This window comes from Onychostoma macrolepis, chromosome 15, assembly GCF_012432095.1.
Source record: "Onychostoma macrolepis isolate SWU-2019 chromosome 15, ASM1243209v1, whole genome shotgun sequence".
NCBI lineage: Eukaryota > Metazoa > Chordata > Actinopteri > Cypriniformes > Cyprinidae > Onychostoma > Onychostoma macrolepis.
In genome coordinates, this window is record NC_081169.1 from 29,055,102 (window position 1) to 29,073,115 (window position 18,014).

General features: G+C 37.3%; 2 protein-coding genes across 5 annotated transcripts; one reads left to right on the forward strand and one right to left on the reverse strand.

The window, feature by feature from the left end:
- Positions 1 to 224: 224 nt before the first annotated feature.
- Positions 225 to 7,211, reverse strand: LOC131520386 (nucleotidyltransferase MB21D2). Of its 2 annotated transcripts, none has more exons than XM_058744575.1 (3): positions 7,086 to 7,211; positions 6,166 to 6,475; positions 225 to 2,506 (listed from the first exon to the last, which is right to left on the reverse strand). In XM_058744575.1, exons 1-3 carry the CDS (start codon positions 7,104 to 7,106, stop codon positions 1,242 to 1,244), a joined length of 1,596 nt encoding a protein of 531 aa, XP_058600558.1. In that variant the 5' UTR covers positions 7,107 to 7,211; the 3' UTR covers positions 225 to 1,241. The 2 variants fall into 2 exon arrangements, with proteins under 2 accessions (XP_058600558.1, XP_058600559.1); XM_058744576.1 differs by having other exon boundaries at positions 226 to 2,506; positions 6,166 to 6,488; positions 7,086 to 7,160.
- Positions 7,189 to 16,885, forward strand: parlb (presenilin associated, rhomboid-like b). 3 transcript variants are annotated; one of them, XM_058744579.1, is made up of 10 exons: positions 7,189 to 7,327; positions 8,516 to 8,717; positions 9,695 to 9,835; positions 11,876 to 11,942; positions 12,105 to 12,200; positions 13,191 to 13,340; positions 13,446 to 13,516; positions 13,600 to 13,701; positions 13,805 to 13,902; positions 16,374 to 16,885. In XM_058744579.1, exons 1-10 carry the CDS (start codon positions 7,227 to 7,229, stop codon positions 16,495 to 16,497), a joined length of 1,152 nt encoding a protein of 383 aa, XP_058600562.1. In that variant the 5' UTR covers positions 7,189 to 7,226; the 3' UTR covers positions 16,498 to 16,885. The 3 variants fall into 3 exon arrangements, with proteins under 3 accessions (XP_058600562.1, XP_058600561.1, XP_058600563.1); XM_058744578.1 differs by having other exon boundaries at positions 7,216 to 7,327; positions 8,513 to 8,717; XM_058744580.1 differs by having other exon boundaries at positions 7,216 to 7,327; positions 8,513 to 8,717; positions 11,894 to 11,942.
- The last annotated feature ends 1,129 nt before the right edge of the window (positions 16,886 to 18,014 follow it).

The following is an 18,014-nucleotide window of genomic DNA, read 5'->3' on the forward strand; positions in this document are numbered from 1 at the left end:
ATAATTTGTCATCAATGGAAATGTGAGGTCATCTGCAGCCAGCACCCAATCAGATAAGAGGCGTGGCTTCAGAATAATTTGTCATCAACGGAATGTGGTAATCTGCAGCCAGCGCCCAATCAGATCAGAGGGCGTGACTTCAGAATAATTTTTCAATGGAAATGTGAGATTATATGCAGCCAGCACCCAATCAGATTAGAGGGTGGCTTCAGAATTATTTGTCATCAATGGAAATGTGAGGTCATCTGCAGCCAGCACCCAATCAGATAAGAGGGCGGCTTCAGAATAATTTGTCATCAACGGAAATGTGGTAATCTGCAGCCAGCGCCCAATCAGATCAGAGGGCGTGACTTCAGAATAATTTGTCATCAATGGAAATGTGAGGTCATCTGCGGCCAGCACCCAATCAGATTAGAGGGCGTGACTTCAGAATAATTTGTCATCAATGGAAATGTGAAGTCATCTGCAGCCAGTGCCCAATCAGATAAGAGGCGCGGCTTCAGAATAATTTTTCAATGGAAATGTGAGATTATATGCAGCCAGCACCCAATCAGATTAGAGGGCGTGGCTTCAGAATTATTTGTCATCAATGGAAATGTGAGGTCATCTGCAGCCAGCGCCCAATCAGATAAGAGGGCGGCTTCAGAATATTTTTTCATCAACGGAAATGTGAGGTCATCTGCAGCCAGCACCCAATCAGATTAGAGGGTGTGGCTTCAGAATTATTTGTCATCAATGGAAATGTGAGGTCATCTGCGGCCATCACCCAATCAGATTAGAGGGCGTGACTTCAGAATAATTTGTCATCAATGGAAATGTGGTAATCTGCAGCCAGCGCCCAATCAGATCAGAGGGCGTGGCTTCAGAATAATTTGTCATCAATGGAAATGTGAAGTCATCTGCAGCCAGCGCCCAATCAGATAAGAGGGCGTGGCTTCAGAATAATTTTTCAATGGAAATGTGAGGTTATCTGCAGCCAGCACCCAATCAGATTAGAGGGCTTGGCTTCAGAATTATTTGTCATCAATGGAAATGTGAGGTCATCTGCGGCCAGCACCCAATCAGATTAGAGGGGGCGTGACTTCAGAATGATTTGTCATCAATGGAAATGTGAGGTCATGTGCAGCCAAGGCCCAATTAGATCTGAGGGCATGGCTTCAGAAAAATGTGTCATCGATTCAAAAATAAGGTTGCATGATGTCGTTTGCAGCCAATGCCTAATCAGATCATTTGGGGTGGTTTCAGAAGAATTTGTCATCAATGCGAAAGTGAGGTCGCGTGACGTCGTCTGGGTTGATGAAGACTGAGATGGACTTCCCAGGATTCTCCGTGACCAGCTGCTGGAGTTTCTTCGCGAGCCGGTCGTCCGGTTGCTGATCGGCTCCAGTTTCTGACAGGGGAGACGATAGGTTTGAGCTTCCTCCACGCCATTGGAGCTCCAGCGTGAGTCGCGACGCGGCTTTAGCGTGCTCTATTGCGCTTCGCAAGTGTTCTGCTGGGTCTGAGCGAACGGACGACAGCTTGCGTGCATGCAGCATGGCCATGTCGTCGCTGAGGTGCTCTAGCATGTTGCATTGCGGGATAAAGTAATTCGGACAGGTCTTATTCACCAAGCAATGCTGCAAGTCGTCAATCAACCCTAGCAAAAAGTGCGCGGCGTAATCTTCCTGCGCCAAGTACGTATGCGGCAGGCGGTCGCAGGCCCAAAGCATGAGCGAGCGCAGATGATACGGGCTGATGGCTTTGGGTCGAGAGAGAAGCTTGATAATCAGAGCTTTACAAGCCTGGTACGCCTGCATGAGACTGGCAGAGATGCACTTCTTCAGCTGCACCTCGCTGCGCGCAAATGACAAACGCCATTCGTTTTCCTTCTGGCCTGTAGAAGAGCAGGCAGGCAGCAAATAAAACCCGCTAATCACTTCCTCCTCCGTGATTTTCCCATCCCAAAAATGGTTTTCCATTAGCCAGCTTTGGGCCACCGCCGGCCAGCCTTTGAATGACACTACTGGAACCACATCGTACAGCATCCGACTGCCTCCGACGCCCAAAATGATGGAGATGACTGTTGCATTGCGCTCGACCTTCTCGACCCGCGGGACGCCGCGCTGCGGCTTCTTCTGAATCTCTGCCAGAACCATACTAATGGATTCGTAGAACCAGTCGGCCACCAGCGTGGGTGAGAAAAAGTAATTGGTGGCACCGTTAACGTGGTCTACAACCGTGCAACAGTCCTTCCACTTGTTGATGGTTCCCTCGTCAAACAGACGCAGGCTGAGCCAGGAGTGGCAGAGCGCAGAGTGACGCATGTCTAGCGTGACCGGCTGGTTTCGGTCGTGGAGTTTGAGCGCGGGAACCAGTAACGTGAAGTCCATGTCGTAATCAGCTCCCCGTGCATATACCGTCAACTCGTCCAGATCCATGTCAACCACGCCTTCCCGGACCCCGCCGGACAACAGCAGGTACTCGTTGGCAACTGGAAGCTTCTGGTCCAACTTCTGCACCATGCCTGAAAACAGAAAATGATATCGTTAGATAGGGACAAATGTTGTGTACTTAAAACAGACTATATTTCCTTGTAAAAGGGAATGTGTGAGACCCTCTGTGAGAAATCCAGGCTAAAGTCTCAATCTAATTATGAGATAATAAGCATCAAAGTTTGATTTCAACCATTAATTTCACTATGATATCATAGTTGACATGGTCTTACTCAGTCAATGTTAAAGATATCAATGTTACATTTTCACAGAATGTTCTTTACCTTATGAAGTATGATTTTATGTAGAAAACAGTAAATCACCAAAAAATGACTTTAGCTGGGTGTTATACAAGTCTTGCGTGACAAAGTTTTATTGGAATTCTATCCTAAAGAACGTTAATTGGAGACTGTTACTCTACAAATTTCGTATTTCAAAAAAAGTCAGATAAATTAATTTAAAGACCTTGCATAAAATTTACAGAGACAATATTTTACTCTCAAAGTTTATAAGAAAACCCATCCACGTTTTTGTTGAACTTGCAATTATAAGTTGAAACGGCTTGTAACAAAGTACATCACATAATGATCAAAATGTTCAAATGACTACAAAAACAAAAATTATTCAATGCACCCATCATGTTTTGCAGATTTTCTCATTTGATTTTTAAGGGTTGAAACTCATGAAACCCACAATCTATTCATGACAATTAAGCACTTTTTTCCTTCCAAATCTCAATGTAGTTGTCAAAACGATATTATGTAAATAAGCATTTCTGTCTCACTGCATTACTTTTCATTTATAACCTGTAATTTAGTGTGATTTTATTATTAGAGTAAAATGATTATGATAACGTGTTAAAGTGCCATAAAAATAGCATCTCAATGGTTCTAAAACAGGCTTTGTTTTCTTCATGCAGTATATAATTACAGTACTTATTTTTATTCTGACATAGACTGTGTGTCTGTCATCACATGGTTTGTGTTTATGTGTATTTTTCAAGTCCTGATGTGCAATTTGTGAAAAACAGTTTCTAAAACTGTAGGCCTACAAGTTTGAAATTTGATGGAAACCTAGACTTCTCACACTTTGGTAGTTGCTCTACACGCAGTTTAAAATAAAGCTTTATAGCTTTGCAAGAGAATAGGGAGGTGAATTAAATTTGCATAGTGTAATTTTTGCACCTGTAACGTGACAAAATCGCATTGCAAAATAATTTTCTAGGCTTTTTAATGAAATTAAATAAGCTTAAATTAATGCAAACATCTTAAGCGTGGTGATTAAGTTTCTTCAAATTGGATGCACTTCGGGGTCATGAGCGTTGTCACAAAAACTAACAATTTCCATGTAGTAATGTTGTTATTTCGAGAGGTGAGCGCAACATTAGAGAGAATGAAGGGCATTGCTTCACAGAACAAAATTTCATAATGAAGCAATTGACAAAGGTTAATCTATAACCACAAGAGCAACAGAGCAAACGCAATAGAGTCCATAAAACGATTCCTACACAAACACAAGAACATTCCAGACTGGGAGAAACAGCCAACAGACTCCTGAAGAAAATAATCCCCAGTCACCCCTGAGCTCAAGCTCATGATTAAGTGTACATGCGCCAGCCAGTGACTCATGGGTATTAAAATCTCCCGTCAGCAGCAGAAGAAGAACCTCCAGAGACGCTCAGAAAAACCAAAACAACTTAGTGTGTGTGTGTGTTTGGGCCCTGAACATCTGTCACACTCCTCCAGAGGCCACAGTGAGTTCAATATTCAGAAATACACCTTCAGGCCCACAATTTGAGCATCTATCATAATAAGAGTGCAGTAAACTCAGCTCAGCATGCGAGAGGATCATTCTGTGTCGCCTCAACCAGAGGTCCCCGGCTAAACATATTGATTTTGATCATTTTTTTGGCTGTTGAAAGAAGTACATGAATGAAGGCGGCGGCAAAATATTAAATATCATTCATTGAGTAATCCACTATTTATGCATTATTAAAATCACGAGTTGTTTTTCACTGGTCACCATTGGCGTATAATACAACAAGTATTACTAAAGTCAACAGATTTTACTAATAGACCTAACAATCTCAAAATGATGCTGCCATCTTTCTAAAGTCATTTTTTCACCCTGTAATTTGGCTCCGAATCTCAGGTGAAAATTCACCTTTTGACCCCCCTCTGCAAATCACTGGATTACTCAGAAAATATTCAGCTATAACATTTAATATTCTGGCTTTCATCACTATTTATGTTTGTCTTTCTTCAGAAGAAATACTAACAGATTCAAAGGCTTTAGCAGAGGACGTTTCTGGTATTCGGTTGATTGCAACCAATTTTACTTTCCTAATGTGACTTAAAGCAGCAAACACCGCCAGTTTTGATTTCATCCTGCCCTCAGCTTGTTCTCCAGCACAGATGAGTGTGTGACTGCACGGCTGAGTAAACACGCGTGAGACAGAGAGTCAGTGCACACACAGCATCGCTGCATCGCCCTGAGGCTGCTCCTCGACTCATGCATCTGGACACATCTTCTGCTTCACGGTGCAGCACTTCTGTTCAGCGTCTCTGACAATTCAACTCCTTTACAAATAGACGCAGCTTTTATGTTCTATTTTTATGCAGTGATGCTCTTTGTACTGGCGCCACACGACCGCTAATTTGGTTCCACTAATTCCTGCTGGTCTGGCTGAACATTGCATTTTTATTCTAATCCACAACTACTTCAACTTCAAAACATATTTAGACCTAAATGTAAGATTTGTGTATATGAATTGCATACAACATTTTCATGAATTTGAATTGCAGAGTTTTAATATAAACTATTAAAATTAATGTGATGCATATTTTTCATGTACATATGTGATTTATTATAGATTTATTTATATAATAGTACACAATCAGAATGATTTTTGTTTTTATTTGCATGCTTTGGATTTGTTTTTTGCATTTATGTTATTTTACTTTATTATGCATTTAATTTTTAAATGCATTTCTTAATTTATTGCAGATTTGCTTATTTTATTCACATTTGGCAGTTTATTTAATTATTAATTTAATTGTTTATTTGCAGCTTTTTGATTTAGCTATTTTCATTTAATTTTATTCCTTATTTTAGTTTTCACATTTGCTTTTCCTCATGCTGTCTTGCCTAGTTTTTCCTTCCAATAATTAAAGCCAAAGCAACGAAAATTCTGTCATTATTTACATGTCTACATGAACATTTTCAGTGAATAACAGTTTAAAATGTTTAATTTTATGCCTTCAAAAGTGCATTTTTTGCTCTTTCTGGAGCTTTAAAGCCACTGCTGACCTTCCACTTTCACTGAATGAAAACAGAAAGCAGAGAGGCTTGGAAATTGTGCATCTCCTTTTGTTTTCCAGAGAAGACGAAAAGTCATCCAGCCATGCATGGTGAGTAAATAATGACAGAATATACATTTTTGGCTGAGCTGTTCCTGTAACAGCAAGTAGATGACCTGATTTTGACATCTCATGCAAATAAAGCATCTGAATACCAGTGCAAACTCGAGTTGAGGGTGTCGAAGCTGCAAACACACCCATCCGCAGCTCAACGCAGACCGAAGCGCAAAGACAAAGACAAACAGACGCGCTGAACGCGCAAAAGCGCACTTTCCCTTTCAGATGCATGCATGCATGAGTTGCATTGTGTCAGAAGCAGAGCTCTTCCTCACCGAGCATGGAGAAGATGAAGTCCTTGGCCGTGTGGATCTCGAGCGCGCGCTGGTCGTCATACTCGCGCTGCTCGTGCTTGCTGAACTCGGCGATCAGCCGGTTGAGCTCCTCTATCCTGGCTCCGGACCTGAAGTCCAGCTCGGGGGCCTGCGGGACGTGTTTGGTGCTGCTCGGGGTGGCGGTGGGGCTGTTGCCAGCTGAACCAGCCCGGCTGGAGAGCGCAGGCGCCGCCATGTTCGCGAGGAGACGGTGAACCGGAGCGGCGGAGCGCAGGCGCTGTACTGAAGCTGGAGGCGGGATGATGCGCAGCTGCGGACCCACACTGATTTATTTTTTTATTTTTTTATTAGACACGTGCTAAAAACTATGGAGGGCCAAATTGCTCATGCATTGTTAGTACATGAGTGTGAATAAATAAATGCATTAATAAATGCATAAATAAATGATTGATTGAATGAATTAATAAATATTTATTAATTCATTTATGTATATATTTCAACATTTATTTAATTTTGAGTAATTTGGCCCTCCATATGAGTAAACTAAACAACTACAAATAAATTAATTAATTAATAAACTAGCCTATAAAAGCAAATGTACAATCCAACCACTAATTCCAAATATAATAAATCAATTGTGCTGCAAATGAGTAAATTAAATGAGTGAATAAAAATAAACAAATGTGTAAACCTGTAAATAAATAAATAGGCCTAAATAAACAATTACACAAATTTGCAAATGAATAAAACTAAATAAATAAAAAAACCCGCAAAGCCTGCCCGATAACATATTCATAAAAATAAACAAATAGGCTATTTAAGCATGCAAATATATCAAAATTTTATAAATTCTGCTAAATGTATATGAATTAGAATTAAAATGCACGTTTCGTTTTTTTGAAAATAGTAACATTGATTACAACAATAGTCAGAGGTCTCATCTTGTCGAAGGCATAGATTGAGTGTCAGCGCGCGTCCTCCTCCAGCAGGCGCGCTCTGAGCCAGAAGCGGAAGCAGCAGCAGCAGCAGCAGCATGAGCCGGAAGCGGAAGCAGTAGCTGCATGAACCGCAGTGGGGTCGCAGCAGTGATGATGGCGGTGAGGGGGACAGTGTTCAGATGGGTTTCAGAGGACATCATCAGCACACACTACCTGACGAACAGGTGACACACACTCCTCTGACTGCGTGTTTATATCCTGAGCGCCTCACATCACTCACAGCAGCTTTAGTGGCTTTAATCAGCTCATTCATTAAAGCTTCAGCTTAAAGTATTCTTTTTTTTTTTTAACGGAATGAATATCATTGTAAACATAATGATAACGAGCAGCTGTTTAGATTGTAAACGTGTGTTTAGTTCTGTTATGGCATTTGTAGATGTAAACATTATTTAAGGAGAGCCTGAAATAAGAATGGACCTTATGTATTGTAATAATAAATAATACTAATAACTTTGGCAAAATGGAATAACTTGCTTCAGAAACAACTTTTATATTAATGTAACCAAGGCACAGCAGGCGATGTAAAATAATAATAATAATAAAATATATATATATATATATATAACAGTTTCATCCCATCATTATAATGTAATATATTATATCATATATGCGGCCTCAGAAACAAGGATGTTTATGAAAACAGGTGTGTGTTCATTTAATGGACATTTGTGACCCTGGACCAAAAAACCAGTCATAAGGGTAATTTTTTGAAATTGAGATTTATACATCACTTGAAAGCTGAATAAATAATCTTTCCATTGATGTATGGTTTGTTAGGATCGGACAATATTTGTCTGAAATACAACTATTTGAAAATCTGGAATCTGAGGGTGCAAAAAAATCTAAATATTGAGAAAATCACCTTTAAAGTTGTCCAAATTAAGTCTTTAGCAATGCATATTACTAATCAAAAATTAAGTTTTGATATATTTACGGTAGGAAATTTACAAAATATCTTCATGGAACATGATCTTTACTTAATATCCTAATGATTTTTGGCATAAAAGAAAAGTCTATAATTTTGACTCATACAGTGTATTGTTGGCTATTGCTACAAATATATCCGTGCTACTTATTACTGCTCCAGGGTCACACATTGAATGATCCAGTCAAATCATGACAGATAAAATCAAGTCCCTCCCACATTATTCCACTAGTAAAAACGTCTTTTCATTATTGAAAATAAATGCATTACGTATATTGTTTATAAGTTCTCTCAAGGTTACTTTTATCAAACAAGTTTTTAAAAATTAAGATAACATTTTTGGGTTATTGTTTTTATTTTTTCCACATTCCACCTATTGAAAAATCAATATAAATGAAATATTTGATGATTGTTCTGCTCCAAGTAGATTCACTCTTCAGACGCAGCAGAGATGTGGTTTCCGCAAGGTAGCGAAGAAGGTGGAGCCAAAGAAGGGTGTGGCAGAAGAGGCGGAGCAAAATGAAATCCTACACAAGAAGGGCGTGGCTCCTGCTCCAGACCCGCCCACCCCACATGTACCCACCAGGTCATTTGGCAGACTGGTCAAACCATTTGTCTTCACCATAGGGGTAGGTATATTTTGCTGACACATGGCAGGCCTCGTTCATATGCATGAAATATGCAGAAACAATTTCTGTGTAAATCCACATTTTTATATTATTATATTTAATTATATTCAGTTCAGTGGGACAGTTAAAATATAAAAAGGGCAAGTTTTACTAAACAGAGCAAATTAGCACAAGAGCACCGGGCGTGGAAATTTCTGCGGGTGATTTACTAACAAAATGCATAAATTAAAGAACACAGACGCAACATCTCATTTACATATCAAGCGCAGTGCAAATTAGCATATTCGCAAATAAAGAATAAAGAAATAAAGTAAAGAAGCCACAGTATGTTGAAAAGAACCGGAGGCCAAGGCCAAGTTTTGATAGACCTGGCATTGCTTGACTCCTAGTTGAGGGTTACAAGTCATCTTTTATTTCCTGAAGCAAATTAAAAATAACATGGCTTGATATGTTTGGACATTGTGTTTTTCTTGCTTTAAATTAATACATGTGGAAAAAATCCTCTCTCTTCTACCACACGCTCTCTGTTTTCTGCGGTGCCTCCTCTTAGCAACAACAATTGCAGCCATTTAAAGCGCAAAATACTAGTTTAAGACATGCTTTATTTAAGCGTTAAATAATGGCACAAATACCAGTAATTTGACGAGCGGAAACGTTAGTAAAACACGTTGCGTGATTCATTTCAATACTCTCCTCCCACAACTTTTGCATCTGAAAGGGAAACTCCTAGAAATGCATATTCAATGCAAAGGTCAGCTGCAAAAATAACTGTGTCTGCGCCTTTTCAGCGCTAATTCGTCACTGCGCGTCTTTAGTAAAACTTGACAGTACAATTTTAACGCCAAAAGACAGTTTGCAAGGGTTTTATATGCAATTTGCACATTCATTGTATTTGTATTCATTGTGTTTCATGAATAAAGTCCAATGTGTGTGTGTGGATTATGATCTTTCAGAATATCGTAATAACTCCAGCTCAGTTTACAGGTTGTTCGTTCGGCGGAGCGGCGATATGGCAGTACGAAAGTCTCAAATCTCGTGTACAGAGTTATTTTGACGATGTCAAAACAGACTGGATGGAGAAGATAAGGCCTCAGAAACAAGGAGATTTACGCAAACAGGTGTGTGTCCATTTAATGGACATTTGTGACCCTGGATCACAAAACCAGTCATAAGGGTAATGTTTCGAAATTGAGATTTATACATCATTTGCTGAATAAATAAGCTTTCCATTGATGTATGGTTTGTTAGGATAGGACCATATTTGTCTGAGATACAACTATTTGAAAATCTGGAATCTGAGGGTGCAAAAAAATCTAAATATTGAGAAAATCACCTTTAAAGTTGTTCAAATGAAGATCTTAGAAATGCATATTACTAATCAAAATTTAAGTTTTGATATACAGTCATGGCCAAAAATATCGGCACCCTTGGTAAATATGATCAAAGAAGGCTGTGAAAATTAATCTGCATTGTTAATCCTTTTGGTCTTTTATTTAAAAAATTCACAAAAATCTAACATTTTATTGGATAAGAATTTAAAATGGGGGGAAATATCATTATGAAATAAATGTTTTTCTGTAATACACATTGGCCACAATTAACGGCACCCTTTTAATCAATAGTTTTTGAAACCTCCATTTGCCAGTTTAACAGCTCTAAATGTTCTCCTATACGAGAGATCAGAGACCATTCCTTCATCCAGAATCACTCCAGACCCTTTAGATTCACAGCTCCATGTTGCTGCTTCTTCTCTTCAGGTCACTCATGTTCTACAGGGTTCAGGTCAGAGGACTGGAATGGCCAGCAGAAGCTTGGTTTTGTGCTCAGTGACCCATTTTGTGTTGTTTTGAGGTTTGTGTTTGGATTATTATGCGGTTGGAAGATCCAAACATGGCCCATTATAAGATTTCTAACAGAGTCAGTCACTTATTGATTTTTTATCTGTTGGTATTTGATAGAACCCATGATGCCATGTGTCTAAACAAGATGTCCAGGACCTCCAGCAGAAATATAGGCCCACAACATCAAAAATACAGCAGTATATTTCATTGTACACATGGGGTACTTTTTATCCCTGTGTTCACCAAACCCATCTTGAGTGTTTGCTGCTAAAAAGCTCATTTTTTAGTTTCATCTGACCATAGAAGTCAGTCCCATTTGAAGTTCCAGTCGTGTCTGATACTGAATATGCTGGAGTTTGTTTTTGGATGAGCGAGGAGAATTTTTCTTGAAACCCTCCCAAACAACATGTGCTGATGTAGGTGCTATTTGACTATTGTTTTTTTTTTAAGGTTTTCTGACCCCGAGACTCAACTATTTTCTGTAATTCTCCAGCTGTGGTCCTTGGAGAGTCTTTAGCCACTCAAACTCTCCTTCTCACCGTGCATTAGGACGATATAGACACACGTCTTCTTCCAGGCAGTTTCCTAACATTTTATGTTGATTGGAAATTCTTAATTATTGTCCTGATTTTCACTGCTCTAGCTCTTTTCTTAAAGCCACTTCACTAATTTGTGAAGCTCAATTATCTTTTGCTGCACATCAGAAATATATTCTTTGGTTTTTCTCATTGTGATGGATGATTAAGGGAATTTGGGCTTTGTTTTCCCTCCAATTTATATTTCTGTGAAACAGGAAGCCATGGCTGGATAATTTCATGTTCATAATCACCCCGGAGTGCTCAAAATTTCGAATATGAATGGGAATATACTTCAGAGATATTTTACTCAAGATATTTCTAGGGGTGCCAATAATTGAGTCCAACGTGTATTTGAGAAAAACATTTATTTCATAATGATATTTCCCCCCATTTTAAATTCTTATTATCCAATGAAAGGTTAGATTTTTGTGATTTAAAAAAAATAAATAAAAGATTAACAATGCAGATTAATTTTCACAGCCTTCTTTGATCATATTTACCAAGGGTGCCGATATTTTTGGCCATGACTGTATTTACAGTAGGAAATTTAAGAAATATCTTCATGGAACATGATCTTTACTTAATATCCTAATGATTTTTGGCATAAAAGTAAAATCAATAATTTTGACACATGCAATGTATTTTTGGCTATTGCTACAAATATACCCCAACAGCGACTTAAGACTAGTTTTGTGGTCCAGAGTCACATTTATGTTTTCTTAATGTGTGTTTTTAACAGACGTCTGTTGTTCTGCAGATGAATCAGTGGTGGAACAGTTTAAGTGATGGACAGAAAACAGTCACAGGTCAGCCTGAACGACACAAACCAAATTTAGCCATCCATATTACACAGATGAGCAGTTTAGATTGTGGAGACAATGTATTTAATGCAGTTTTAGTACATAAACAGATAATGTCCATCTATTTCTCTGTGCACTGTTCCATCTGAACAAATCTTTCTCTCTCAGGCATCATTGCAGCGAATGCGTTGGTGTTTTGTTGTTGGAGAGTTCCTTCTCTGCAGCGCTCCATGGTCAAGTACTTCACATCTAACCCCTCCTCCAGTGAGTCAGCTCATCTGTTTTGCTTTCATAATGTGCTGCATCTGAATAACAAATCTCTTTCAAGGTCAGTCTTGTTTACATTGCCTCAAAATGAGGAATTTTGTGTTGGATTGAAAAGGTCTGATTACACTTGGTCTGATTTATACTTTTATTGTACAGTCTGGCGTCTTTTCAGGTTTCTTTGGTATTGGAAAGAGTTTTGTCCTGGATTTTTGTATAGATTCTCAAACTGATAATAATGAGTCATTTGCAAACTGAGTAAAAAATGAATGTAATGTATTAATTTGCATTAAGCACTAAATTTCTGGTAGCATAACTGGTAGAATATCAGCAATTGCAATTCAGAGTGTTATACTTTAATTGAAGATAAAACATTTTTGTTATTTTAAATAAAATTGCTGAAATTTAAAAAAAAAAAAAGAGAGAGAGACAGAAAAGAAACTACTAACTGGAAAAAATGTTTTACATTTAAATAAAAAAAATAAAAAATAGAAATATTTTTTAAAACAAAAACTGATTTTAAAAAATGACAAAAGAATACAACAACATAACATTAACTGGTTATGCTGTAATTTGATCTGGATTCTGGTCTGGTTTTTGTAGTAATTTAATCTGAATTGTGATCTGGATTATGCGGTAACTTAATCTGCATTCTGATCTGGTTTATGCAGTTATTTAACCTGGATTCAAATATGGTTTCTAATATAATTTAATCTGCATTCTGATCTGGTTTATGCAGTAATTTAATCTGAATCGTGATCTGGTTTGTGCAATTATTTATTCTGGATTATACATTTATTTAATGATTCTGATCTGCTTTATGCAGTTATTTAATCTGGATTCTGATCTGCTTAATGCAGTTATTTAATCTGGATTCTGATCTGCTTTATGCAGTTATTTAATCTGGATTCTGATCTGGTTTATGCAGTAATTTAATCTGGATTGTGATCTTTGCACTGTTATTTAATCTGGATCGTGATCTGATTTCAGAGACGCTGTGTTGGCCCATGCTGCTGTCCACATTCAGTCATTATTCTCTCTTCCACATGGCGGCAAACATGTACGTGCTGTGGAGTTTCTCTTCAAGCATCGTCAACATGATGGGAAAAGAGCAGTTCATAGCGCTCTACCTCTCTGCAGGTCTGGATCATTTAAGAGTTTTCAGATTTCAAAAACTATCCTACACTCCTTACACTCTTTAAATTTGTGTTATTGGATTTCGTCTTTCTGTGCACATGTTCTCAGGTGTGATTTCTACGTTTGTCAGTTATGCGAGTAAAACAGCGATGGGTCGGTTTGGTCCATCACTGGGGGCGGTGAGTGCGTTTTCAGATTAAACATTTCAGGATTTCATCAGTGTTCATATGGATGTAGTGAACAGATTATTGCGTTGTGTCAGTCAGGGGCCATCATGGCCGTCCTAGCAGCTGTTTGCACCAAAATGCCTGAAGCCAAACTGGCCATCATCTTCCTCCCCATGTACACCTTCACTGCCGGAAATGTGAGTCTGTGTGTGTGTGTGTGTGTGTGTGTGTGTAAGAGTATTTTAGTTGTTGTTGTTGTTTTGTGATGGTCACAGTCTCATGATCTTCTCCTGCCTACAGGCTCTCAAGGCTATCGTCGCCTTGGATGCCACAGGCTTGATTCTGGGATGGCGTTTTTTCGATCACGCAGCTCATTTAGGTGGAGCTTTATTCGGCATGTGAGTGATTTGTCTCTGCTTTCTCTTACATTTAGATTAGTCTAGCAGTTTTTGAAAGCAGAAAGTGTTGTTATTGTTAACCAGAACTATTAAATATTGTTTTTGTTAGTTGAAATAAAGCTGAAAGGAAATAAAATATAAATATTAGATGAAAAACCTGAAGTGAAAATTAGAAATGTTGCCCTGGCAACTAAAAATAAAAGTAAAGTAAAAAATACATTAAAACTGAAGAAATGAATATATATATATATTAGGGGTGACCCCGAATAGTCGAAGATTCGATGCTTCGATTCGAGGAGCCTGATTCGACTCCCAATCTCACAGTCGAATATTCGCGGGTGTTATGATCATGCCATTTTGGCTATATGGGGGTGCTCAATGTCTGATTTCACATAGAACTACCAGTTTTCTCCCAATAAGTTAATATACAGCCTATTATGATAATGCTGTAAATAAGAATCTGAAAAGAAAAAAAAAAGCTTTAAATAAATATTTTAACGTGCGTGAATAAATCCAACCACCCCTATAGATTTAAATTTCACTTTCGTGACCGACAGAGGAGCATCTTGGCGGCAAGGATTTAAAACTTTAACAAGACTCAAACTGACGCAGAGTGAAAGACTGGATTTTTTTCGATCAGGTAGGATACAAGCGATTTCAAAACATTTCAGCCGGTTTATATATATCGTGTATATATTATTTATCTCGTATATGATGCATTTGGTTGAGTCGCTGCAGTAAAGCGCTTTATTGAACAGTGATTATCTCTTCAGTGCGCAGCGCGAGCAGGACAAACAACTATGCAGAATAGTAATAACTATGACTGGGACTGTCACATAGGCCTACACATAACATTATGAGAACACTATTATAATAAAACACTATGAATTTTTAGAGTTTATTTCCCGTGTTTTTGCACGTTGTTGCGTCAAGAACGCGTCCACAAAGAATAAATAATGAAGCGTATTTTATATGAGATAAATAAGTTAAATCCCATTGATTAAAAACCTTCTAAATTATTAATTCTACTGGTCATTCAGCGCGCGCAGCTCAAAACAGAAATGCAGAACATTAATAACTGTCATATACATAACGTTATAATGAGAGCACTATTGTAAAAAATGTTGTGAATTCTTAGGGTTTCGCTGACGTTTAATGTTAACTATCTTTTAATCAAAACATAAAACATTATTCACTCCGTTTGTATCTGCTAGGCATCCTTTACACATTTTCCCTGTGTGTTAATGTCAGTATTTATGACTGTCTAATGTCTGACTTGACTCTTGGTAATGTATTTTGCCCCGCCCCCAAATATATGATTGGACTATCAGTCGACTGTCAGCAAGATTCGAAAATTCGATTCGACTATGAAAATCCTTAGTCGGGGACACCCTAATATATATATATATATATATATATATATATATATATATATATGTGTATATGTATATGTACATTAGTGCTGTCAAACAATTAATCGCATCCAAAATAAAAGTTTTTGTTTACATAATATGTGTGTGTGCTGTGTATATTTATGTATATATATAAATACATACAGTATATATTTTGTAAATATTCAGTAAACCAGTAAATATTTACATGCATATATATTTATATTCTTATATTTTATATTATATATAAATATATTTAGTACATAAAGACAACATATCTGAATTAAATATATACATGCATTTGTGTGTATTTATATATACATAATAAATATGCACAGTATACACACATATATTCTGTAAACAAAACTTTTATTTTGGATGCAATTAATTGTGATTAATCGTTGACAGCACTAATATATATATATATATATATATATATACATAAACTAATAAAAATGGCAAAAGCGTATAATGAAATGACTAAAATGAAACCCGAAAAGTCAAATACTAATAAATATTTGAATAGTGTATAAATAATACTAATTTAACACTGGCAAATGACTTGTACAAGTGTTAATTCGGTATCATTAATATACTATTATAGTTTTTGTTAATATTTGATAATATATAATAGTTGATTTATCAGATTTAATTTTTATATTTGCTGTTTTCACTTTAATTTTAGTGAAAGTTTTAGTATATGTTTTGTTTTTTGTATTCATTTTTCATCTATATAGTTTTTATAAATTTGTATTTATTCTTTTTAGTTTATATAGTTAGATTTTATTTTAGTACTTCATGTTAAACTAAACAAAAATAAAAAGCTGTAAAAAGTTGGGGTTTTTGCATTTGATTTTTAGTTCATGTTTATTTTATTTTAACTAACTAAAAATTATTTTTAATAATAACCCTGGTATGTAGTCACTCAATCAGAGATCCTTGCCACAAAATGCATTTGACACGCATTTTAACAGCAGGAGGTGTAAACAGTGATGTGTATTGATTGACCACTTGATAGATCTTTTTACCAGTTTAAACATGTCAAGCATGTTAATTCTCTCTCTGTGTTTCTTCCTCAAGCTGGTACATCATTTATGGTCATGAGCTCATTTGGAAGAAGAGAGAGCCGCTGGTGAAGATGTGGCATGACTTCAGAACGAGAGGCCCGCCTGGCCCGGGCCCTGGCGGCAACGGCTCGATTTAGAGCCATGCATCATGGGTAGACGCTGAGCAGGTGACATGAAGAAAAAACAAGTTGAGAAATGGACACAGACACACTGACACATGCACTTAAAGCTCATATTCTGTTTTTTATTCTGTGAGGGAGTCATAGAGTGAGGTCCGTTTCAGTCACAGTGAGTATCGGTAGTATTACTGTGATGTCATTATGCTCCGCCTCCAATTTGAAATTTGAATCCAACTAACCCCACCCACTTGGTTAAAAATGCAATTGTATATTGAGGGGCGGAGCTTCGGCACACAGCTCTAAGGACGCTATACGTCTCAGTGACATTCAACATCATGTACAGAAACTTAAATGTTTAAATAGACTGTAACTGTCATTTTGAAAAATAAAATTATTTAAAATTCTGTTTTCACTGTTGTCAGAAATGATCAGGTGCCAGCTTTTGTTTGATTTGCTATAATTGTGTGCAATATGTTCTGCTTCCGTTTTGTTTATTTTCTGAGTCTCAGATGAGACTTTGGTCCTTGTTAAATGTGAATGATTAACCCGTTTCTCTATAACACACACACACACACACACACACATTCACCTGTGCTATACGTCTCTCATCAGTAGAAACCGTTTCAGTGTTGTTTTCTCAGATCGATCAAAGTTCAGCAACAGTCATGGTATCATAATGGCTCATGAACAATGCGTCTGTTTTCCACTTCCTCGTGTTTTCATGAAGTCACTGTATCGCTCATCTCTTCCTGTTTCCCAGTTATCACTCGTTAACTTCCAGCCCATCATTCTGTTCTCTCACACACGTCACTCGTTTTGTTGTCTTCTGGTTTTTGTTTAATTAATTACACAGTTTGGGTTTCATGTAGAAACATCCAGGTCATATTTCACCCCAAATTCACAAGAAATCTAAATATTTAGCAAAAATAATGTTAGTATATTAGGCTTTTGTTGACAAATTGGCGCATTTCCGGTTTTTTTCATGATGTAAAAAGGGTTTGGTTAAAAGTTCAAACGTTAGAAATTAACACTTTTCAACAAGGATGCATTAAATTGATGAAAAGTGACTAAAGGCATTTATATTTTTTGCCATTTCAAATAAATGCTTTCTATTCATCAAAGAATCCCCAAAAATAAGTTTCCGCAAAAATATCAGCCAGCGCAACTGTTTTCAACACTGATAATAATCAGAAATGTTTGTTGAGCAGCAGATCAGCATATTAGAGTGATTTCTGAAGATCATGTGACACTGAAGACTGCAGTAATGATGCTGAAAATTCAGCTGCGCATCACAGAAATAAATTATACTTTAACACCTATTCACACAGAAAACTGTTATTTTAAATTGGAATAATATTTCACTTTTGTCCAAATAAATGCAGTCTTGGTGAGCAGAAGAGACGTCTCTCAAAAACACCCCAAACTTTTGAACATTAATGTACTTTAAAGCCTCATGTTGTGTTTGCTGATAATGGTGTAATCGGTGTCCTGTGAAGTGTGTGAAACAGACGGATGACCCTGAATCAAGAGATGAG